Genomic DNA, 19430 nt, shown 5'->3' with positions numbered 1-19430 from the left:
TCGGTAATAAATCAAACAATGGAAGCTAGGCTACACTAATGGCCTACAAATGGGAAATAAAGCATGGCAATGCTACATTAGTTGTAGGTCATCTAGTTTGTTTTATGTCCTTTCAAAGGCTGGAACTTAATGGCTATTTTGTTCCATAATCAGCATACCTAAATTTCTGTTTTCAAACACAGAAAGACTCACATTCAAGAAAAACAAAAACAATGTTTGTTTGTTTATTTGAATGAAATGGTCAAATACGGGTTGAGTCAATATGCTTGATTAAAACAAACAACTCTTTGACAATAAAAACTTTACTAGGTTCAAATCAACCCCTTGATTTGAGTTCCACTAATCTTTGGCATTGTTGCTTAGACCATATCAATAAGTTAACATTCAAAATCTCTATTTTGATGGACTTTTGAAAGTTCATTGATTTCTAAATCAATTTAAGACAACTAGTCTTACTTGTTGAAAGTAACAAAAGATATGAACTATTGTTAGAACGCCTAGACAATAGAGTTCAAAGCTAAAGAAAGATTTTATGACTTTATTATTTCACATGGATTTGAGTGAATATAGGTTTATTTACTCAAATGTGATATAAGTTGAATCTGTTTGGCTAGTTCAAAGATTCAGAAGTATAAAATCCACTTGGCAAGAAATCATAAAGATCTAGGTTAGATCATGTTGATGATTACTTGAGACCAAATATGATCATCAATGATTGTGTGTTGTAATTTCACAATCTAGCTCCATAAGATATGGCATATCTACGTTGGAATGATCAAAGTCAATTAGTACTTGATTCGATCAATGATGAATCATAAAGGCTTTTCCTATAATTTCTAAAACAAAATGCTCAACTACCACCAAACTAAACCAAATTCGTCAAAGCTATTGAAAAGTAATTTCAGAATAACTTTTCATAAAATATATCTAGAGAGTTGCAAAACTCAGTGGGAGCTTAGTGTTTGTCATTCGACAAACTAAGGCCCAAGTATAGATATATGTTTCATTTGATTTATTCAAATGAGACACAAGGGTATTGTTTCTACCACGAATTTTTGAGAACATAATGTTTGTTTGCTCGAAATAATGTCCATTTGGAAATTCGTTTCCAAAATGACAAGTGGGAGAAAATAGACCTCGAAAGTTTTTGAGGCGAACAACAAACATAAACGGACATTCCGGAGGCTTTTCGAAGTGCTTCAGAAAATCCGAACTTATTCTTTAAGGACTTTAGAAGTGGCTTTAAAGAATAGACATCTCTTAGAAGACTTTACAAGTGCTTCAAGGAGAACAGAATATTCAAATGACTTTCAAATGGCTATTGATATTCTATTGTTTGATGTTCTATACCCAAGTAGGCATAGAGTTCAAATCACTGAAACTATGAGATTCTTCTATTAGATAGTGAAGAAACATGGAGTTCAGGTCACTGAAACTATGCAATTCTTCTATTAGATAGTGAAGAAACCTACAACTTGCAGTCAAACTATTATCATGTAGATTAATGAGTTTGTGACCTGTAAGAAAGCTATGACGAAACCCAGATTTCCCTAAAATGGTTAGAGGCCATATATAGACTCAAATGTTTTAAATGGTTAGAGGCCATAAAACATACTCAATGTTTTGATGACAAAATTAAAATTTTGTTGATTTGCAAGAATAGTTTCACACCTATTGGTTGCAAGTTTGTTTTAAGGGTAAAAACCATCAAACATGAAATTGTGTTCACACACAAAGCTAGATTAGTTGCTAAAGGTTATAAGCAAATTCACGATGTGGATTGTGTTGAAACCTCATGCAAAATCGTAATGCTTAAGTCTATAATTCAAGCAATGATTGCATATTGGTACATGTGGCAATTGGATGACAAAACATCTTCCTCAGTCAAATGTTGGAAGAAACTATGTACATGGTATGTCATAGGATTTGTGGATCCAAATAAATGCTTGAAAAGAAAAGCTAGTTTATAAAATCTAAGTACAGATTTAAGCAAGCAATTGGGAATTAGAACTATATTTTAGTCAAGCTAATAAGTATTTTAGTTTCATAAAATGTACATGATTCTTATAGATATAAAAGAAGTTTAGTGGGAGTACATAAAACTTAATTGGTCCTATGTGTATCACACACATATCTCTCTATTGTGAAATAACATTCAAATGCTAATGACTTAGATTTGAAATTATTCATCAATGATGGACCAAGGCGAAACTTAGTACATACTGGGTATTAAGATCTATTTACAAAGATCTTATATTAATGTTTTAGATTAAGTAATGGCATTTACTAAATCAAACACGAAAGACTCCATTGGAGATATTCGACCCATGTGAATAAATCTAAGTAAAGAATGTTTGAACTATGTATAAGCATTTACTAAGTTAAACATCAAAGGATCTAAGTAAGATTCTTAACCTATATTATATGTCAAAGAATTTAGCTGGATTTAGTATCTACTGAAACTAGATGAGCTAAAGTTACATGAATAAAATTCAATTGGGAATTATTCTGCAAAAGAATTTATCATGTATGATATAATCTGAGGATCGCCAAAACGTATCGTATGGCTTTAGGCATGACGAACATATACCAATCTCTATTGATCTAAGTGAAGATCAACTAGATTGAGATCAAGAATACTTATGGTACTTGAAAAGGTACATAGGAATAGTTCTTGATTCAAGGAAATAAAGATATGCTAAATATTGATGCTACACGCATAAACACTGGCAAAGGATCAAGCAAGACCCTTTGGAGTTAACCATTGATAAGGACGAGCTATAGAGCATCGTGTTTTGAAATGACAACATGGATTGGAGACCATGAGTTGTTGCGTGGGAAATTAAATATTAATTTCTATGTTCTAAGATACAGCTGGAAAGTCTTCCACATATCCGTGAACTCCTTGGATAAGAAAATCCAAACCAAAGCATTACTAGCAACCTATACAGTTGAAGTAGAAGTACTTATTGCCTAAGAAGCAATAAAACTGAGTTGTTTACATTAAAAGTTCTTCACTGAACTTGGCTGGATCACATGTCTGCTGACTTGATGGTTCTTCATTGCAAAATGCGTAGAACCACTATTTAAGTAAGAAAGACTAGATCACAAAATAAACATACTCAAAAGATCTTATCATCATATCTCGAAGAACATTCGATGAAAAGGATATTAAGATTGGCAAAGCATGATAACTAAACCTATGCAACAAGTGAGAAGCAACACTCACATTGTAGCACTGGAAATCAAGCATAGCTTTGAATTCCATGAAATGTTTTAAAGATGGGTTAGAGGCCCATGGTTGTAAAACGTTGGGGTTGAACATTTTTCATATGTGAAATGTATTTTTCATATTCCATTTAATCTTGGTTTAGTATTAAATGATGAGTTCCTTCAATTTGGCGATATATTCAAGATAGACTGTCAGGACCAGTCCGGTGACTAAGAAATGTCTATCAAGTGAACTTGAATGTCAAAGGTTGAAAATGGTCCCTAGTCGGAGTTTTCTATAAAAATTGGACGCATAGAAAACGTTAGACGATTAGAATGCAAGATGACTAGTAGTTCTGTTTCTTGAACTATGTGGACATGGCAATGTCATAATCATTTGCATAGATACTTACTTTGGGAAGACTAGTATCGGACAAGACCTATGAAACTTTACTGTAAGAGATGAAAATCTGTCATAAGTAAATTTCATTAAAATTATTAGACACTAAATCCTCAATACCTGAGTGATTTGAGATTACTTGTTTGAGAACTGGTTGCTTTGACGTTGACCAACCGTCGCACAGTAAAAGGAGGCTATAAAGGCAACACTCAGGTAATCACCTATCAAACGAAGTCTAATCTCAAGATCGCAAGATTGGGATTGTCCTCCCATAAATCGGGATGAGATGCTTAAAAGTTGTACAAGGCCACTCGGAGAGCTAGAAACTGTGAAATGCATGGCCGTGCTCGGATGAATCATAGGCTATGATAATCTGTATGCATTCAATGTTAAGTCTAATAAATGCGGTTCAGTATTAATTAACAAGTTAATAATTCAGTGAGATCAAGTGAGCTGAATGCCTAGCTAGAGGCCGCTTCAGTTCAAGTGGAATTAATGATATTAATCCACAGCTTACTCTTGACTGAACCCGTAGGGTCACACAAATAGTACGTTAACGGATCAAGTATTTAATGGCATTAAATACTCTATCTATGGGTATTCGGAATCGACGGATCTTGGTTTCAGTGGGAGCTGAGATCGTCACAAGCAAGAAATGAATACTCCGGAAACGATGATATTGCCGGAAACGGAAATATGGATCGTATCGGAAATATAAATATTATCCAAGTCGTAGATGTTGCCGGAAACGGAAACATGGTACGTATCGGAAAATATTATCGGAAATGGAAATATTGCCGAAATCGGAAATATTGCCGGAAACGGAAATATTGTCAGAATCGGAAATATTATCGGAATCGGAAAATAATTCCGGAAACGGAAATATTAAATATTTGTTCGAAACGGAAATTAATTCCGGAATCGGAAATATTAAATATTGTTCGTATCGGAAATGAATTCCGAAACCGGGAATTTTATCGGAAGCGTATCGTACGAATAAGCATCGGACGAGGCCTGCCGGACGAAGGCCCAGCACGAAGCCAGGCCATCGCCCAACAAGCAATGGCGCGCCACAACACAGCCCAAGGCTGCGGCAGGCCTACCGCAAGGCAGGCCCAGCGCGCAGCTTAGGCCATGGCAGCCTCGTGGGCTGCGGTAGCTCGCATGGGCTTCGTGGGCGTGTGGCCTGTGCGCGGGCATGGCCTGCATGCTTGCGGGTCATGCTCGTGTGTGTGTTTGTGTCCATGCATAATTCCTAAAACTATTAGGATTTGATGTATGATTATATTCCTATTAGGATTATTTAATTAATTAGAGTCCTTGTAGGATTCTAAGTTTAATTAAATCGTATCCTACTAGGATTCCAATTCCCTTTCCAAACCTCTATAAATAAGGGCCTAGGGTCATAATTTATACGAACGATTGAAGTATTCAAAGGGTAAGTTTTTGAAATAAAATTAACCATACACTTGAAAACACTAGCCGAAATTCCTAACAACCTTAAGGGCGATTCTAGTTGGTCTAACTTGAGGCGGATCCGGACGTACTGTGGACTATCTACGGAGGGGCGACATTTGGAGTCCTAAAGACTTGTTCTTATTCGGTTCGGGCGCAGCTAGGGAAGGCACGCTACAACATGTATGCATCAATACTATGCTAAATGATTATGTGAATATAATATGCTTTCCTGGCTTTATGGTTTTTCCGCATGATTTATGAATTGTCATATGTATCATAACCTAACAGGACATGCGTTAACTATTAAACTAATCTGAGTTGGTTTTAGCAATATGCAACATATAATACTAGATCGATCGTGATTATCTGATTTAAATAGTATTAAGGGACCTAGCATGATAATCCAATTTCCCAAAAATATTATATTTGTTAGGCGTGATAGAACAATCAGATTTAGTTAGTTTAACAGTTCATAAAAAGGGCGAGGAAAGCAATTAAATCATCGAGAAGGGGCACATTACGACGTACCCTTGAGAGGTGCGTCACGGTTCTCAGAAAACTAACCACTTTGACTTTGCTATTTCTCCTTCTTATTTAACGAATCTCAATTATGGGACAGGATACGTTCTGTTTGATTTATGGATCAATTGCGAAAGAACGCGTGAACAATTTCGCAGCGTGAGGCTTAGGCTAAGGGTTGGAGTCAATACTCAGAATATGAATTGTGTGTTTGTGTGTTCTTTTCACGTCGAATTTGGGGCTGTATTTATAGGGAAGAGTTCGTGGAAAGATAGAATTGCAGAGTTCTAATCCACAAAGAATTAGGAAAAACCACGTACCCAGGTATTTTCAGCGCCCAGGCCTGGGCGCCGAAGATTTCGGCGCCCAGAGCCAGGCGTTGAAAATAGGGTCTAGGCTGTTTTCTTAGTCAGATTCGGATTCCTGAAATCCGTAGTGTTTGAGACTTAATCGAGTCTTTTAGTGCGTATCAATTTCATGAAGGAATGCGTCTGGGCCCGTTACGAACTCTAGGCTCGTTAGGATTTTAATTAATACGTAACTCTTATTTCCGAATCATATTAGGAATAGGATTCTTGCAGTTTTCTATCTCATTTAGGATTTACGTTGGAGTGCAACACCTAATTCTGACAGGCTTCTATCTTTTATGACTTGCCACTTTTAGAAGCTACCTTTTACGGCAGTTACTATTTTTAGCAGGTTTCCATAAATAGCAGGTTTCGGGTGAAATGAAAAGGGGAATTGAGATTCGTTATTTTATAGGAGATGCGTTGTCAAGTGGAGATTTACGCATTCATCATCGAACCTTTCCCTTTCGGGAATGGGGACAAAAGTAGGTGCCTACACCTGGACACCTAAAAGACCCGAATGATTGACAAGTATTGCCACTATGGACTTAATAGCGGCACAATTCAGAGTAAACAAACCTTGGGTTTTTTATCTGACTCGTTTTGTGGACAAAAAAGCAAGGAATGTTATCCGCAGTGTTGCGAGGAGGTAGGGTGGCAATACATACAGGTCTTAGATCTTGGCGAGCTCTTTCGTCGTTAGTGAACAATGGAAGCTGCCGAATACTAAAGTCACCGCCTCTTGTATCCCTTGACCTGCTTGATGACTGGAGTTGCAGTACTGATCAGGACCATCAGGGAAGCGTTGCTTTTCCAAATCATTGTAAGTTGTACAGAAATTAGTTTCCAGTTAAAATTCCCGAACCAATTGTAATTGTATATATATGTTTATCCTTTATATCTTGCAGCTAAAACTGTCAAATGTACCAAGTTTGACAGTTAACAAATTGATGTTATTCAAATGGTTTTCATTCATGTTATTCCTCAAATGATGCTGTTCACTTATTCTATATATATATATATATATATATATATATATATATATATATTTTATTTTATTTTCAATTTATTCCATAATGTTTTTTTCTTTTCAAGATATGCAAAGTTAAGGGGCAGGGAGTTTTAAGGTAGAGTACTACTTTGTGAAATGGGTGGGAATCAGGGGGAGATGGTGAGCTAGTTTGCCAGTGATGTTTGGAATATCACACCAAGAGATCTTTGTTACTTAGAAAAGATTTAGAACTTTGGGTTCATCATCAAAATCCAAAGATGTATGCTTTAGAGAAGATTAGCAGTATAAGCATTCAGCACAAATAAGGTGACGGGTGCTATTCACTTGATTTTCAGAGTTGTTTACAGATTGACAAGAATGTGATCATAAGGACAAAATCATTGATGTGGCGGAGGAAGGGTGGTGAAGGAGATATTACTTGATTTCTTGATGACTCATACAGTGTTATTTTTAAAAAGAGGAAAGCAGGTTCAGGCTATGACTAGCGGATCAATTATGAATGGGTTTTCTAGGAGAAGCATGAAGAGATCAAGAGATGAGAAGGAGGTTTTTTCATGGTGTTCAATTATTGGGTAATGTCCTTCCATAGGGTACTAAGGGAGAATTGATTGATATACTGAGTACCTGTATTCAAGAAATTCAAGATAGATGTAAGGCCAGTTAATTCGATAAGGATGCAGGAGACTGAATTATAAGTTGTATTAGAATGTTGGCCAATTAGGCATACACTTTCCTTTCAAATTTAAATTGTATCAAGATTGAGCCTGTGTCCACATTTTTGTAGCCTACATAGCTGAAGTAACAGAAGACATTTTGGACCATTAACCTTTGTTCTGTTTGCATTTATATATGACAAGTTGTTCTAGTTGGAATTATGGGAACTTGGGAAGAGATAGAGGTTGAGATAGTTTCTCCACTGAGTGTGCATGGGACATGAGATGGAGTTTGAGATCAATGTGTGTATGGGACATGTTTTTGTACATGGAGGCCATAGGTTACAGAGAATGTCAAAATAGTTGACCACATAATTGATGTGTACACAGTATATGTTTGATAAAATTGAAAGGAAAGTTCTTCTATTAGAATTTTAGCCAGTTAGGCATCAAATTATGGAAATGAGGATAGTAGGGATGGAGGTTGATGTTTGACCATCTTAGGATGAACAATGGTAGATACAATGAGAAAAACATGATTCATATGGTTGGAAATATGAAGTAGAGTCCAGCAAAGGCAATTGATGAAGGTGTCTTGGATTCATAGAACACAGGTACCTTCAACGTCATTTTTGGCAATCTGCACTCTGCAATGTTTCAAGTCTTCGTTTAGTTTTAGGGTAAAGAAAGGCGGGATAAAGTTTTCTGTTAGCATAACATTTGTCATGGTGTGTTCATCATCAAACTTTATGGGTCCAATTTCCAGATCTCTTTCGAAATCACTTTATTGCATGATTCTATTGTAGAGGGGGTAGTGTCTTAGAAGTTGGAACGGTAACCAAATACATTGCGTTGAGATATTTCTTTATCCTAACTACCAATGCTATTTTCTCTCTCATATTTCCTTGCTCCCCCCCCCCTTTACAGAAGAAAGACTAACAATAACCTGTATATTTGCCTCTTTACCCATCCTTCTAAACTATACACGGATGTTCTCTAAAGTGCAAAATTTGTATGTTCATATAACATAACATTAACAAAATTGCTCAAATCATACAACCTGTTCATTGCACGTGGAAACTACTAAAAACAAAAAACGATATAACGGAAAACAACCACTACCGTTTAGAATAGATGCAATATTTGTTTTACCTTTTTCATATTTTTACATTTTTTATCTCTCGTAATTATATATTCCCACTTGTCGTTCCATGTTCAAAAAAATGAGAGCATATTTTTGTAGTAATCAGATGATAAACACAAATTCTTAATTACACATGGTGTACATTAATTATCTGTTTAGAATAGATGCAATATTTGTTTTACCTTTTTCATATTTTTACATTTTTTTATCTCTAGTAATTATATATTGCCACTTGTCGTTCCATGTACAAAAAAATGAGAGCGTATTTTTTTTAGTAATCAGATGATAAACACAAATTCTTATTATAAATGCTTATTAATTATTATAAATGCTTCTTTCCTTGGTCCTGCCAAAATTTTAAATGCTTCCTTCACAAAAATTTCTTGTAAAATTAAAATTATCCCTTCAAAATCACTCATACTGTGTAGATATAATCATCTTACCCTTTAACAAGTTTATCCATAAAAAGTTACTTCATAATATAATAAGTTAATCAAAACATGTTAAAGGTTATTAAAAAAATTGGGTAAAAACTACCCCGATGTATAATAAATTATTGTACATCTGGTGCGTACAAGACCCAGTGGATGATAAATGCTTCTTTCCTTGGTCTTGCCAAAATAATGATGGTTTCTAATTTTGTTTTTCCCATATTCATATTCATCCTAATATCCAAGTATCCTAACATATATCGTTCTGTGGGTGAATTTATCCCTCAGACTTAATCCTAAACTCCATACTCTGCCACCCTGCCACATCCATTTCCCACTCACTTTTATCTATCTTTATTATTTAGACTTACACAAGAATTACCCTAATTTTACAATTTATCCGCAGATTCACTCAAGACTCACCTAAATTCGTAATATTTTTTGACAAACTAACTTGAATGGACCCGCCAAATTAATCTTGAAGGGAATTTGTAATTTACAAATCCACCTCCAGACTGTATTGAGTTTCTCTATGCTTTATTACAAGAGTCTTGCATGAGACTAATCTAAAGAATCACCTCTAGAGTTGGAATAAACTCACCATCATTATGCTATTTTTCTCATATGTTAAGTTTCATTCATAAATTGCACTCATCTTTCTGGAAAAGGCAACTACAGTGCAATTGGCAAGGTGGATTCAATTTTTAAAATTAATAATCAGCAACTTTTTCGGTGTGGTTGTATGCATTTGTTTTCATTTGTTGATCCAGTTTTGTCGCTTGCATAAATTCCAAGACTTTTGGGTTCCAAACTGGTTTTTTAAAATACTTTTAGAGTGTTTTGCCTAGACTATTAATTTTTGGTTTTGGCTACTGCCGCAGCTAACCAGCTCAATACTGCTTTGATTGATGGGAAGGCAATTGCTGAAGAGATTCGATCCAAGATAGCTAATGAAGTGATCCGGATGAAGTCAGTAATTGGAAAAACCCCAGGCTTAGCTTTAATTTTAGTGGGCGACAGAAGAGATTGCCAGATTTATGTTCGTAATAAAATCTTAGCCTGCAAAGAAGCTGGAATAAGGTCAGAAGTTGCAGAATTACCAGAATGCTGCTCAGAAGATGAAATTCTCAGTGCTTTGACCAATTTCAACGAGAATCCTGAAATTCATGGTGTTCTTGTACAGCTTCCTCTTCCAGAGGTAAGATCTGAACTGTGTATAGCTCAGATGTTTACTTGTTGATGACAAATAGAGACACTTTGATGATTTGTTGTTGGAGTAAGTTAATTTGGAACTTTTCTGGTGGTAGTTTACCTTGTCATGAATCTTGTTGAAGCTAGGTAGTTTTTTGAATAGCTACAACTGCATAATAGAGAACTGTGGGAAATTTAGAAGTCAAGGTGATACCTTGTTTTTTAACAAGTGGGTGAATGTCGCTCACTTGCTGCCCCACTTTCCTGAACGGTACTCCCTGCTTGTTCTTTTTATTGTATGCTTCATTTGACTTACCAACTTAGTTAATACCTGCAGCTTCAATCAATCATGTTTTAATATTCCCAGTTTATTGACACACACAATTAGCTTAATCTTCTATTAACGTGTTCAATTGACTGTAATTAGTTAATTACACTTCTTATCTGTGTCAAAAGTCACTTTGAGTGTCGGAGTCACTTTGGGACTGGTGAAGAACACTGTGAGTGTTGGAATAATGGCGTTGAGCATTTCTAAAATTCTGGCTGGGGTCTGACTTTGTTGCTAGACTTTGAGACAGAATGTTCAGCAGATAATGAACTGAATTGACATAAGCCAGGTGTGTGTGAAAACTGAAAAGCTTAATTCTGTCCAGTAAATTTAAAGGTACATTTGTTGGGAAAGTGATAAATAAAGTAAGAAAATGTCCTTTTTAGTTTGGAAAGAAGAAACTGTTGCAATTCAAAACCTAATGTGCAGGCTAATTGCTAAGAGCAAGCAACGATAAGGAAAGATTTGTAACATAACCCACTAACACTATGACTAGTAATAGAAAATTACACATGCTTAAATGACTTGCAAATCTGCAGACAAATTAACAACTTGCACTAAGCCACTAACAACTGAATCTAAAAGTAGATACCACAAAAGAGAACAGCAGGTAATTATTTTGAATGGTTTAACAAACACAGTTACGGTTCTGAGGAGAAACGCATGGACGGTTAATGCTTTTGCGGCTATGGTGTAAATGAGCCATTATGCTTGTGAACAACTCATGAATTGGTCAAAGCTCCATCTCATTAAGTAACTTTCAGACTCATTGAATAAACAAGCTTGATTTGAACAATTTGGTGTTCGACTTGTTAAGGGTTGTGTTGTGAACAACTGGCTATGTATTCACTCCTTAATAAATGGTTGGCTTTATGTTTCTATACTCTTAAAGTTGTCAGTTGTGTTGTGAACAACTCATTCATGATCTCTGTTTTTTTGGCAAATAAAGCAATTTATAACGGAGCCATTACCAAAAAGAGGGTTATTGCAATTTTGCAAACACCAATCCACCCAAACTCACAAAACACCTAACTCAACATCCTAACTCATTCATGATCTTTTCTAACTGTGTCAATCTCAAGTTACGTAAAAAAAATTACGGCATTGAATTTAGTTGATTAGGACGTATACAACTCGCTGATCATTATAAATCTTTTATCGATCTTGCCATCAAGATATAATTTAAGCAAACTTCATAAAAATCATTTATCATTCTAAAATTTGATCGAACTTGCCCTCAAGCTATAATTCAAACGAAAAAACCAGCTTGAACAAGAGATTAACAAGCTTGTTAAACATGGTATTATGTTAAGTTTTCAGGCGAGGCGATAACAGTCAAAGTTAAGGGCACACCTCTAGGTGCCTAGTTAAAAAGTCTCACTTGTAGAATTACAGTAAAAGATAAAAGAAAAAGGGTTTATTTATCATAGTTAGTTTTCTTTTCTGAAATATAATAGCGTATGGCCGTGTGCTTGAGCTCGCTGTATGGACTAGGGCCTGGTTTAGTGGTGTAAAAAACTGACAACTTTAAGAGTATAGAAACATAAAGCCAACCATTTATTAAGGAATGGGTCATCAGCATGGTTTATGAACAATAGATGTAAGTAAGAGAAGACAAAACAGGAAATGTAAAAGAGAGAACAGGAGAGGGGATCAATGGAGTAAGGCGGTGGCAGGGCCTTGTACTGTGCTTCTACTAGAGGGAGGAGAAAGTTTTAAACTATAAGGAATTAGGAAAATAGAAGTTGTTACCTTTGTCAGTGGTAGGAAAGGGAAAGAAAGGGGAAGGTATGGTGGTGAACCTATTACTCTATTGGGCAAGGGGACGTGGAGAGAGAGTAACAAGCGGGAGAGATGTAAATGGGGAAGAGGGGGGGGGGGTTTACTGGCAGAAAGAAATGAATATGTGAGTGTTATGCTTATCAAGTAAAGCTGCATTTTCTTGAACTCGTTGGAACTGCCGACTATGGTTTTCAAGTCACTATGTTAAAAGTTGTTAACATGCTAAATAGGTTTTTGCTTCGTTTTCCTGTGGTTTATTATGTGGTTTAATTGGAGTAGGATCCTATTGGAAGGGTTTGAAGCTTAAAGATATGTGTAGCTTCGTTTTCCGGTGGTTTATTATGTGGTTTAATTGGAGTAGGATCAATTGGGAGGATTTGAAGCTTAAAGATGTGTACATAGCTTCGTTTTCCGGTGGTTTATTATGTGGTTTAATTGGTGTAGGATCAATTTGGAGAGTTTAAATCTTAAAGATGTGTATGTAGTGTCCCTTTTGTTACTACCATTCTACATCCTCTTTTCTTGACCTTTCATTTGTTTGTTGTCTTGTTTTTTTAGTTGCAGTTGCATGATTATTAAGATACCTTTTATTTTGTGTAGCGTTTGGACGAGGGGAAAATATTGAGCATGCTGCCATTGGAAAAGGACGTAGATGGATTCCATCCATTGAATATGGGGAACCTAGCCATGAAAGGAAGGGAGCCACTTTTTATTCCGTGCACTCCCAAGGGTTGCGTTGAGCTGTTGCTTAGGTCTGGGGTGGAAATTATGGGAAAGAGAGCAGTAGTAATTGGGAGGAGCAATATTGTGGGACTACCTACATCCTTGCTTTTGCAGGTATTGCAATATTTCATTTACCATTTTTAGCAAGAAGGGATGCACATAAAGTATAGCTTTAGCCTTGCGCCTGTAAACTATTTGGTATTGTTCCTTAATATGAAATTGCTGGACAGAGACATCATGCTACAGTCACTGTTCTACATGCCCTTTCAAAGAACCCGGAAAAGATTTCACGCGAGGCTGATATTGTGGTTGCTGCTGTGGGTATTCCAAATTTAGTTCGTGGAAGCTGGCTTAAACCAGGTGTTGTAGTTATTGATGTTGGTACATATCCAATAGAGGTAATTTTTTTTCTTTTCTGCTGACACCTTTATGATGTAAATCTAAAAACACCTTCCAAAGAGATGGATGATGATTCTAAACTTAAAGGACCAAGAACACTCACACGGACACTTTAAAACACTCGAAATCAAGGATAGAACCAAATCACAAGAACACACTCAATGATTTGGGGTTTTAGGCCAGAGATAAGGCTAGCTCAATCTCTCCTAAGCTTATTACTCAAGAACACACTCAAAGTAATAAGGGAACTCTTGAACTTGAGACACACTCAAAGTTTAAGGGCTAAAGTTTTTTTTTATTTTTTTATCAAACTCAAATCTGATTTTCTTATTATCATTAGCTTTCCTTTTATAGAGTGAAGGAGCAGCAAAAAGACAACCAAAAGCCTCCATGAAACCGTCCATATGTGAACAACCACAAAGGAGTAATCAGCAAATAATGAACTCATTAGGCTCCTAAAAACACTCTAAATAGCTGGACATCAGGAGATACTTGGCTTTATTACAGCTAAAATAAACAACAAAAGTAAATAAAAACAACCTTGCCCATAACAGAACAATGGGATGCTCATATTAACTCCATTTCGCGCCTCTTGTTGTTGCTTCATTCATGTTGGGCCTTCAACCCAAGTAATACAAGTGACAAACTCGGATGGTGAGAGTTCGAGAGCTTCTAACACAAAAATCATTTGTTCATGAGCCAAATAAAGCTTAGTGGGACTTATATTTGGTTCACTTTAACTTCTATCTAGATTTCTCCAAATCACAAGCCAAAGATTAAGCATATCTACAGTTATATGTGATATGTTATGACTTATGAGAACATGAAGCTTCTTATTAGTTCCTTTAATAAGAAGCTTCATGTAAAAAAGGAACTAATAAGAAGCTTCATGTATTACTGTTCTTGACCGATCCAGCTGTGTGGAAGAAAATAAGATGAAGAATTATAAGCATATTTGTTGATGCATCATGAATTAAATTTGTTGTGTTATTTCCTTGCTATTTCAATTAACATATATTTTTTTTTCTTGGAATTTTGCTTCAACCTACAAATTTGATGATCATCTTCATATTGCTTTAGGACCCTAGCTCTGATCACGGTTATCGGCTTCTTGGAGATGTAAGCTATGGAGAAGCGGTTAATGTGGCATCCGCCATCACCCCTGTGCCAGGAGGTGTTGGGCCTATGACAGTTGTTATGCTTTTGTTGAACACGCTTGAATATGCAAAGCGTTTTTATGGATTCAGTTGATATAAGTGTGTAGATTATGTAGGATTGTCTAGAGAGTACTCCTCATGTTAATTTTGTTTTGGGAAATAATACATTTTCAGTCCCACCTTGAGAGTAACCCAAGGAAAATTCTCTCATAGTAGATTTGATAGGAAACAAGGTTGTGAGGATAGATCATGATTTATCTTCCTTGGATCAACAGATTTGACGAGAGCCTAATAGAAAAAATATGTATATGATTCAATGCAATGTAAAATCATGGCGAACACTCGGCCCATCGGGCGAACATGCCGGGCTCCGGCTGTAATTTTAACACTTAAACGGTCCTTTTTTGCTCACATAAGGTTAATTGTAGTTTCAAGTGCAATCGATAAGATGTGTGCAAGGTTATTGATAGTAAGATTTCAGTTATCATTAACTTTAAGTCGTAGTTGAAAAAATTATATGAACTTCTTTATTAAATACGATACTCTTTTTTTTTTTTTTTTTATGTATATAACAAATTTATGCATTAAATTTATAATGCTTTTTTTCAAGGGAAAGATAGTTCGCACATCTCTCTTCTATAAAGGAATACCTTATGTCAATTTAGTAATTGTACTTTTGGTATCCCCTTATGGAATAGACTAAACTACCCTCCACATATCATAATTAAATTCAATCAAAAAGCTTATTGTTTATTAATTAAAAGGCTAATTAGTTATTGATTTAAATAGCTGAATATCCATTTTAAAAATTGAAAATTTAACAAATCAGGAAAATTCATTTTAAAAACTAAATTTTTTTAACAAACCAGGAAATTTTATTTGATCCAGCGTTATGCCTTTGAAAACTGACTATTTAGCTGACTATTTAATGTTAATAATCAATCACGAAATTCTAACGTATATAATCATCAATTGTGAAAATTTACAGCAAAGAAGTCACTAACAATTAATCAGGAAAATTAATTTAAAAAGCTGACTATTTAATGCTAATCATCAGTCACGATCTAACATACAAAATCAATTATGAAAATTTACACCAAAGAAGTTGACAACAATTCATCCCCACAACTACAATAAACCAGTTTGAAAAAGGATTATGGATTTATGGGCTATTTGGAAACACATGATTATGGATTTATGGGCTATTTGGAAACAATTCATCCCCACAACTACAATAAACCAGTTAATGCATCTTATAAACGGAAATCAAATAAGAATCGGAAACCTCGAGTGTTTGTTGAAGGGGACTTGGTGCGGGCGAAGGAAATGTGTCCTTCACCCAATGTGCATTAATCTAATACCAAGGTTCAGATTAATTACGAACAATTAATTCAGTGAGATCAAGTGATCGGAACAGCTGGTTGGAGCAATGCTTCCGATCAGTGAGTTCTAATCCTAATTAGGCTCACAGCTTACTCTTGACTGAACCTATAAGGTCACACCATTGGCATGTAACAGATCATCGGATTAAATGAATAGGAAATTAATTTAATAGCTTTTCGGGAAATTAGTTCGGAAAGCATAATTATACGATTTAAAATTGGATAGTGAAATCGTATATCATGTTGCGTATATTCGTAAGCTAGGCGAAACTAATAACTGTATCGTACGACAATGGATCGTCAAGTACGAAACTATAAATAAATTATTGAATAAATAATTTCATAGCAAGCACGAAAGCAAACCCACGAGCCAAGCACACGAGGCGCAAGGCCCATATGGGCGCAGCGCGTATAAGCGCAGCCACTAGTAGAATAAATGTAAATTGTCGCGCTGAAAAACAGCACATTTTCCGCATTATTTGACTCGCAGCAACATTGGGGGTTGCAATTTACAAATCCCATTTTCCGCACTTAAAAAATGTAACAAAAAATAAAGTCATTTGCAGCAATATTTTTAAAAAATGAGGCAAATAGAAAATATCAATTGCCTCATTTTTAGTATAAAAGAGAGGCAAATGTTGTAACTTTTTATAAAAAATAATATATAATTGCAGTAGCTTCCCATCAATATTATAGTATAAAATTAAAATGCGTAGCAACACCTATATCACCGCCCTAGCTAAGCCTCACCACATTTACACAATCAATAAACATCACTGAACCACACTTTGTAGCCATTCGAAGAATCATAACATAATTAACAACACTAAAACAAAATATATCCCAATAGCTAAATAAAGAGCATGTAATTGCATTATGTATCCAAATATTATACGAAATATTTGTTTCGTACTACATTGATAGATAAGTGAATTAAACCGTCCATTGGCTTTATATTGAGTTGATTCCTTTATCGGCGAAGGGTCCACTTGTGTGTTGTAAACCTAAAAGCAGAAGTAAAGTAACTTGTTATGGAAAATTGAGTAGAGATGACATATAGAAAAACTAATAAAGTAAATATTATTATTAGTATCGCTTCAGCTCAACGCCATTCAATTACTTGTATAAGTTAATATCAAACAGATAGGAAGTTTGAAGCAGATAGGAAAGGAGATTGTCTACTGCTTGTGTATGTTTTTCAATAAAGCCAATAAAGGAGATTGTCAACGCCATTGGCATGTAACAGATCATCAGATTAAATGAATCAGAAATTCATTTAATAGCTTTTCGGGAATTAGTTCTAAAAACATAAATATACCATATGACGTTGGATCGGAATCGTATATCGTATCGCGTATATTCGTAAGCTAGGCGAAACGAATAATCGTATCATACGACGGTGGTTCGTCAAGTACTATACGATAAACAATAGCCGTAAGGCATTGATCGAGGATACGAGCAAGGCAAAGTTGCCGGCCCGTCGAGCAAAGCGCCCAAGCGTGCAAGGCCCAACGAGCGCAGCATCTCGCCAGTGTAAAGAAAGGCCCATGGCCTGCGGCTAGGCGTGCGCGGGACAGCAGCAGCGCGCGGCAACGCACAAACAGCGAGACCCAAGGCCTACAGCTGTGTGTGGCTGCACGCATGCTCGTGGGTTTATGCGAGATGCTGGCCGGCCTAAGGCCTTGTGCTTTGGCCGGTTGTGTCACCCCTCTTATTATGTTTTTCCAACTTATCATTCTACGTAATTCAGTTTAACCTAAATCAAAAGAGAAACCCTAATCTCTTTTGAGCCTCCGTTCAAACTGTTCTTCCCTAAAAGCTAAAATATCTTGAGTGACTTCTAAGCCATCGATCTCAAGACGGATCTGAACGTGTCGGTGAACCAAGTAGAGGAACGAAATCTGGAGTTCTTGTTCGTGTTCGTGGTACGTTGAATCTAGGGAAAACACGCTACAAACGTAAGTCTGCTTGATCTGTACTTTATACATGGTTTCTGGATTTGGGGATTATTCCGCTGCGTTAATATGTTTTTAACTGTATTCCCCTACGCCTACTTCTTCCTCCGGAACATGAATGGCTAGAATTTCACGGGTTGTATGTTGACCAAATTGTTCCATATGGTACTGGCTTTCCATGATCTCTCAGAGTTAAGAAGTTATGCCATCCATAACGGACGAGCTGAATTGGGAGCCAAGATGTGCTTGAATGAGATATGCCTTTGTCCCACCCAAACGCCTTCCGCGATGCTCAAATTAACCCCAGTTGTAATAGTCTTCCTCAACCCCGGGCTTAGTCTATGAACGCTCTTCATCATGCTTCTCGCACCCCATGATGCTCCTCTTGTGATGGAACCACTCGTACTCCTTTCGAACCAGTTTCTCTTATGCTTACTTCCTAGAATTTTGCTCACTAGGAGGTCGAGTTTGCTGTTTAGCCTCCACGCCTGCTTGAAGAGGGGGCGTGGTTGAGGTCCACCAGATTGCGCATCTCAGCCCTCCCTCCGACTTGTGCATTTCAAGGACTTCCTTTTTGCCACAATAGATACGCCGTTTTTCCATCGATGAGGACCACCAAAACCTAAGAAGAGAAGAAATTTTTATAAAGAATTTTCTTAGGAACCAAGTACACAGACAAGATGTGGGATGCCATTGTTGCAAGAATGCCGTTTATTAGGATTAGTTTGCCGGCTTGGAATAGATGAAGAAACTTGGAATCAAATATTTTTTTTTGAAACTTTTTCCGGCAGCGTTTGGAAGACCCCCATAGACCTCCCGTCTACTTCCATGGGGCAACCCAGATACGATCCTAGCTTCTCATTGTTGTCGACACCAAGCACCCCTTTGAGCAGCCTTTTGAACCCGTGGTGCAGGTTCAATCTTCCGACACGGTTTTTTGCGTCGTATTAACGGAGAAGAGGACAAAGAACTTATTTCATCAATAATAACAGTTATTGATTTTGCAGTGCATGAGAAGTATGCTCAATATCTCATGCGCTGCAAAACAGTTGTCAGAAATCTATCGGCCGGGCACAAAAGCATTCTGAGACTCGCTTAATTCATCAATAATAACAGTTATTGATTTTGATTTGGAATAACCCGTAATTGCCAATTGGTAGAAGGTACACCCGGTTGTACGTAACTCTACATGCAACTGGGTCGTTTTGTATTTTTATTCTTTCAAAAGTTACATTTTTATTGTTTAGAAGAACATATTTACCGATTAAAAACACATTTTCACAAACAAAAAACACATCCGCTTTAAAAGAACATATTGTCAAGTACTCCGTACAACACA

The 19430-nt window shown here is 36.3% G+C and overlaps 1 protein-coding gene across 1 annotated transcript; it reads left to right on the top strand.

Annotated features, from left to right (window-relative positions):
- Nucleotides 1–6489: 6489 nt before the first annotated feature.
- Nucleotides 6490–15230, top strand: LOC110802077 (bifunctional protein FolD 1, mitochondrial). Its single transcript, XM_022007498.2, has 5 exons — nucleotides 6490–6757; nucleotides 10056–10372; nucleotides 13076–13312; nucleotides 13429–13596; nucleotides 14678–15230. Exons 1-5 carry the CDS (start codon nucleotides 6559–6561, stop codon nucleotides 14846–14848), a joined length of 1092 nt encoding a protein of 363 aa, XP_021863190.2. The 5' UTR covers nucleotides 6490–6558; the 3' UTR covers nucleotides 14849–15230.
- Nucleotides 15231–19430: the final 4200 nt, after the last annotated feature.

This window comes from Spinacia oleracea, chromosome 6 (genome assembly GCF_020520425.1).
Source record: "Spinacia oleracea cultivar Varoflay chromosome 6, BTI_SOV_V1, whole genome shotgun sequence".
In the NCBI taxonomy this organism is placed as follows: Eukaryota; Viridiplantae; Streptophyta; class Magnoliopsida; order Caryophyllales; family Amaranthaceae; genus Spinacia; species Spinacia oleracea.
This window is presented reverse-complemented; position numbering and strand designations above follow the sequence as displayed.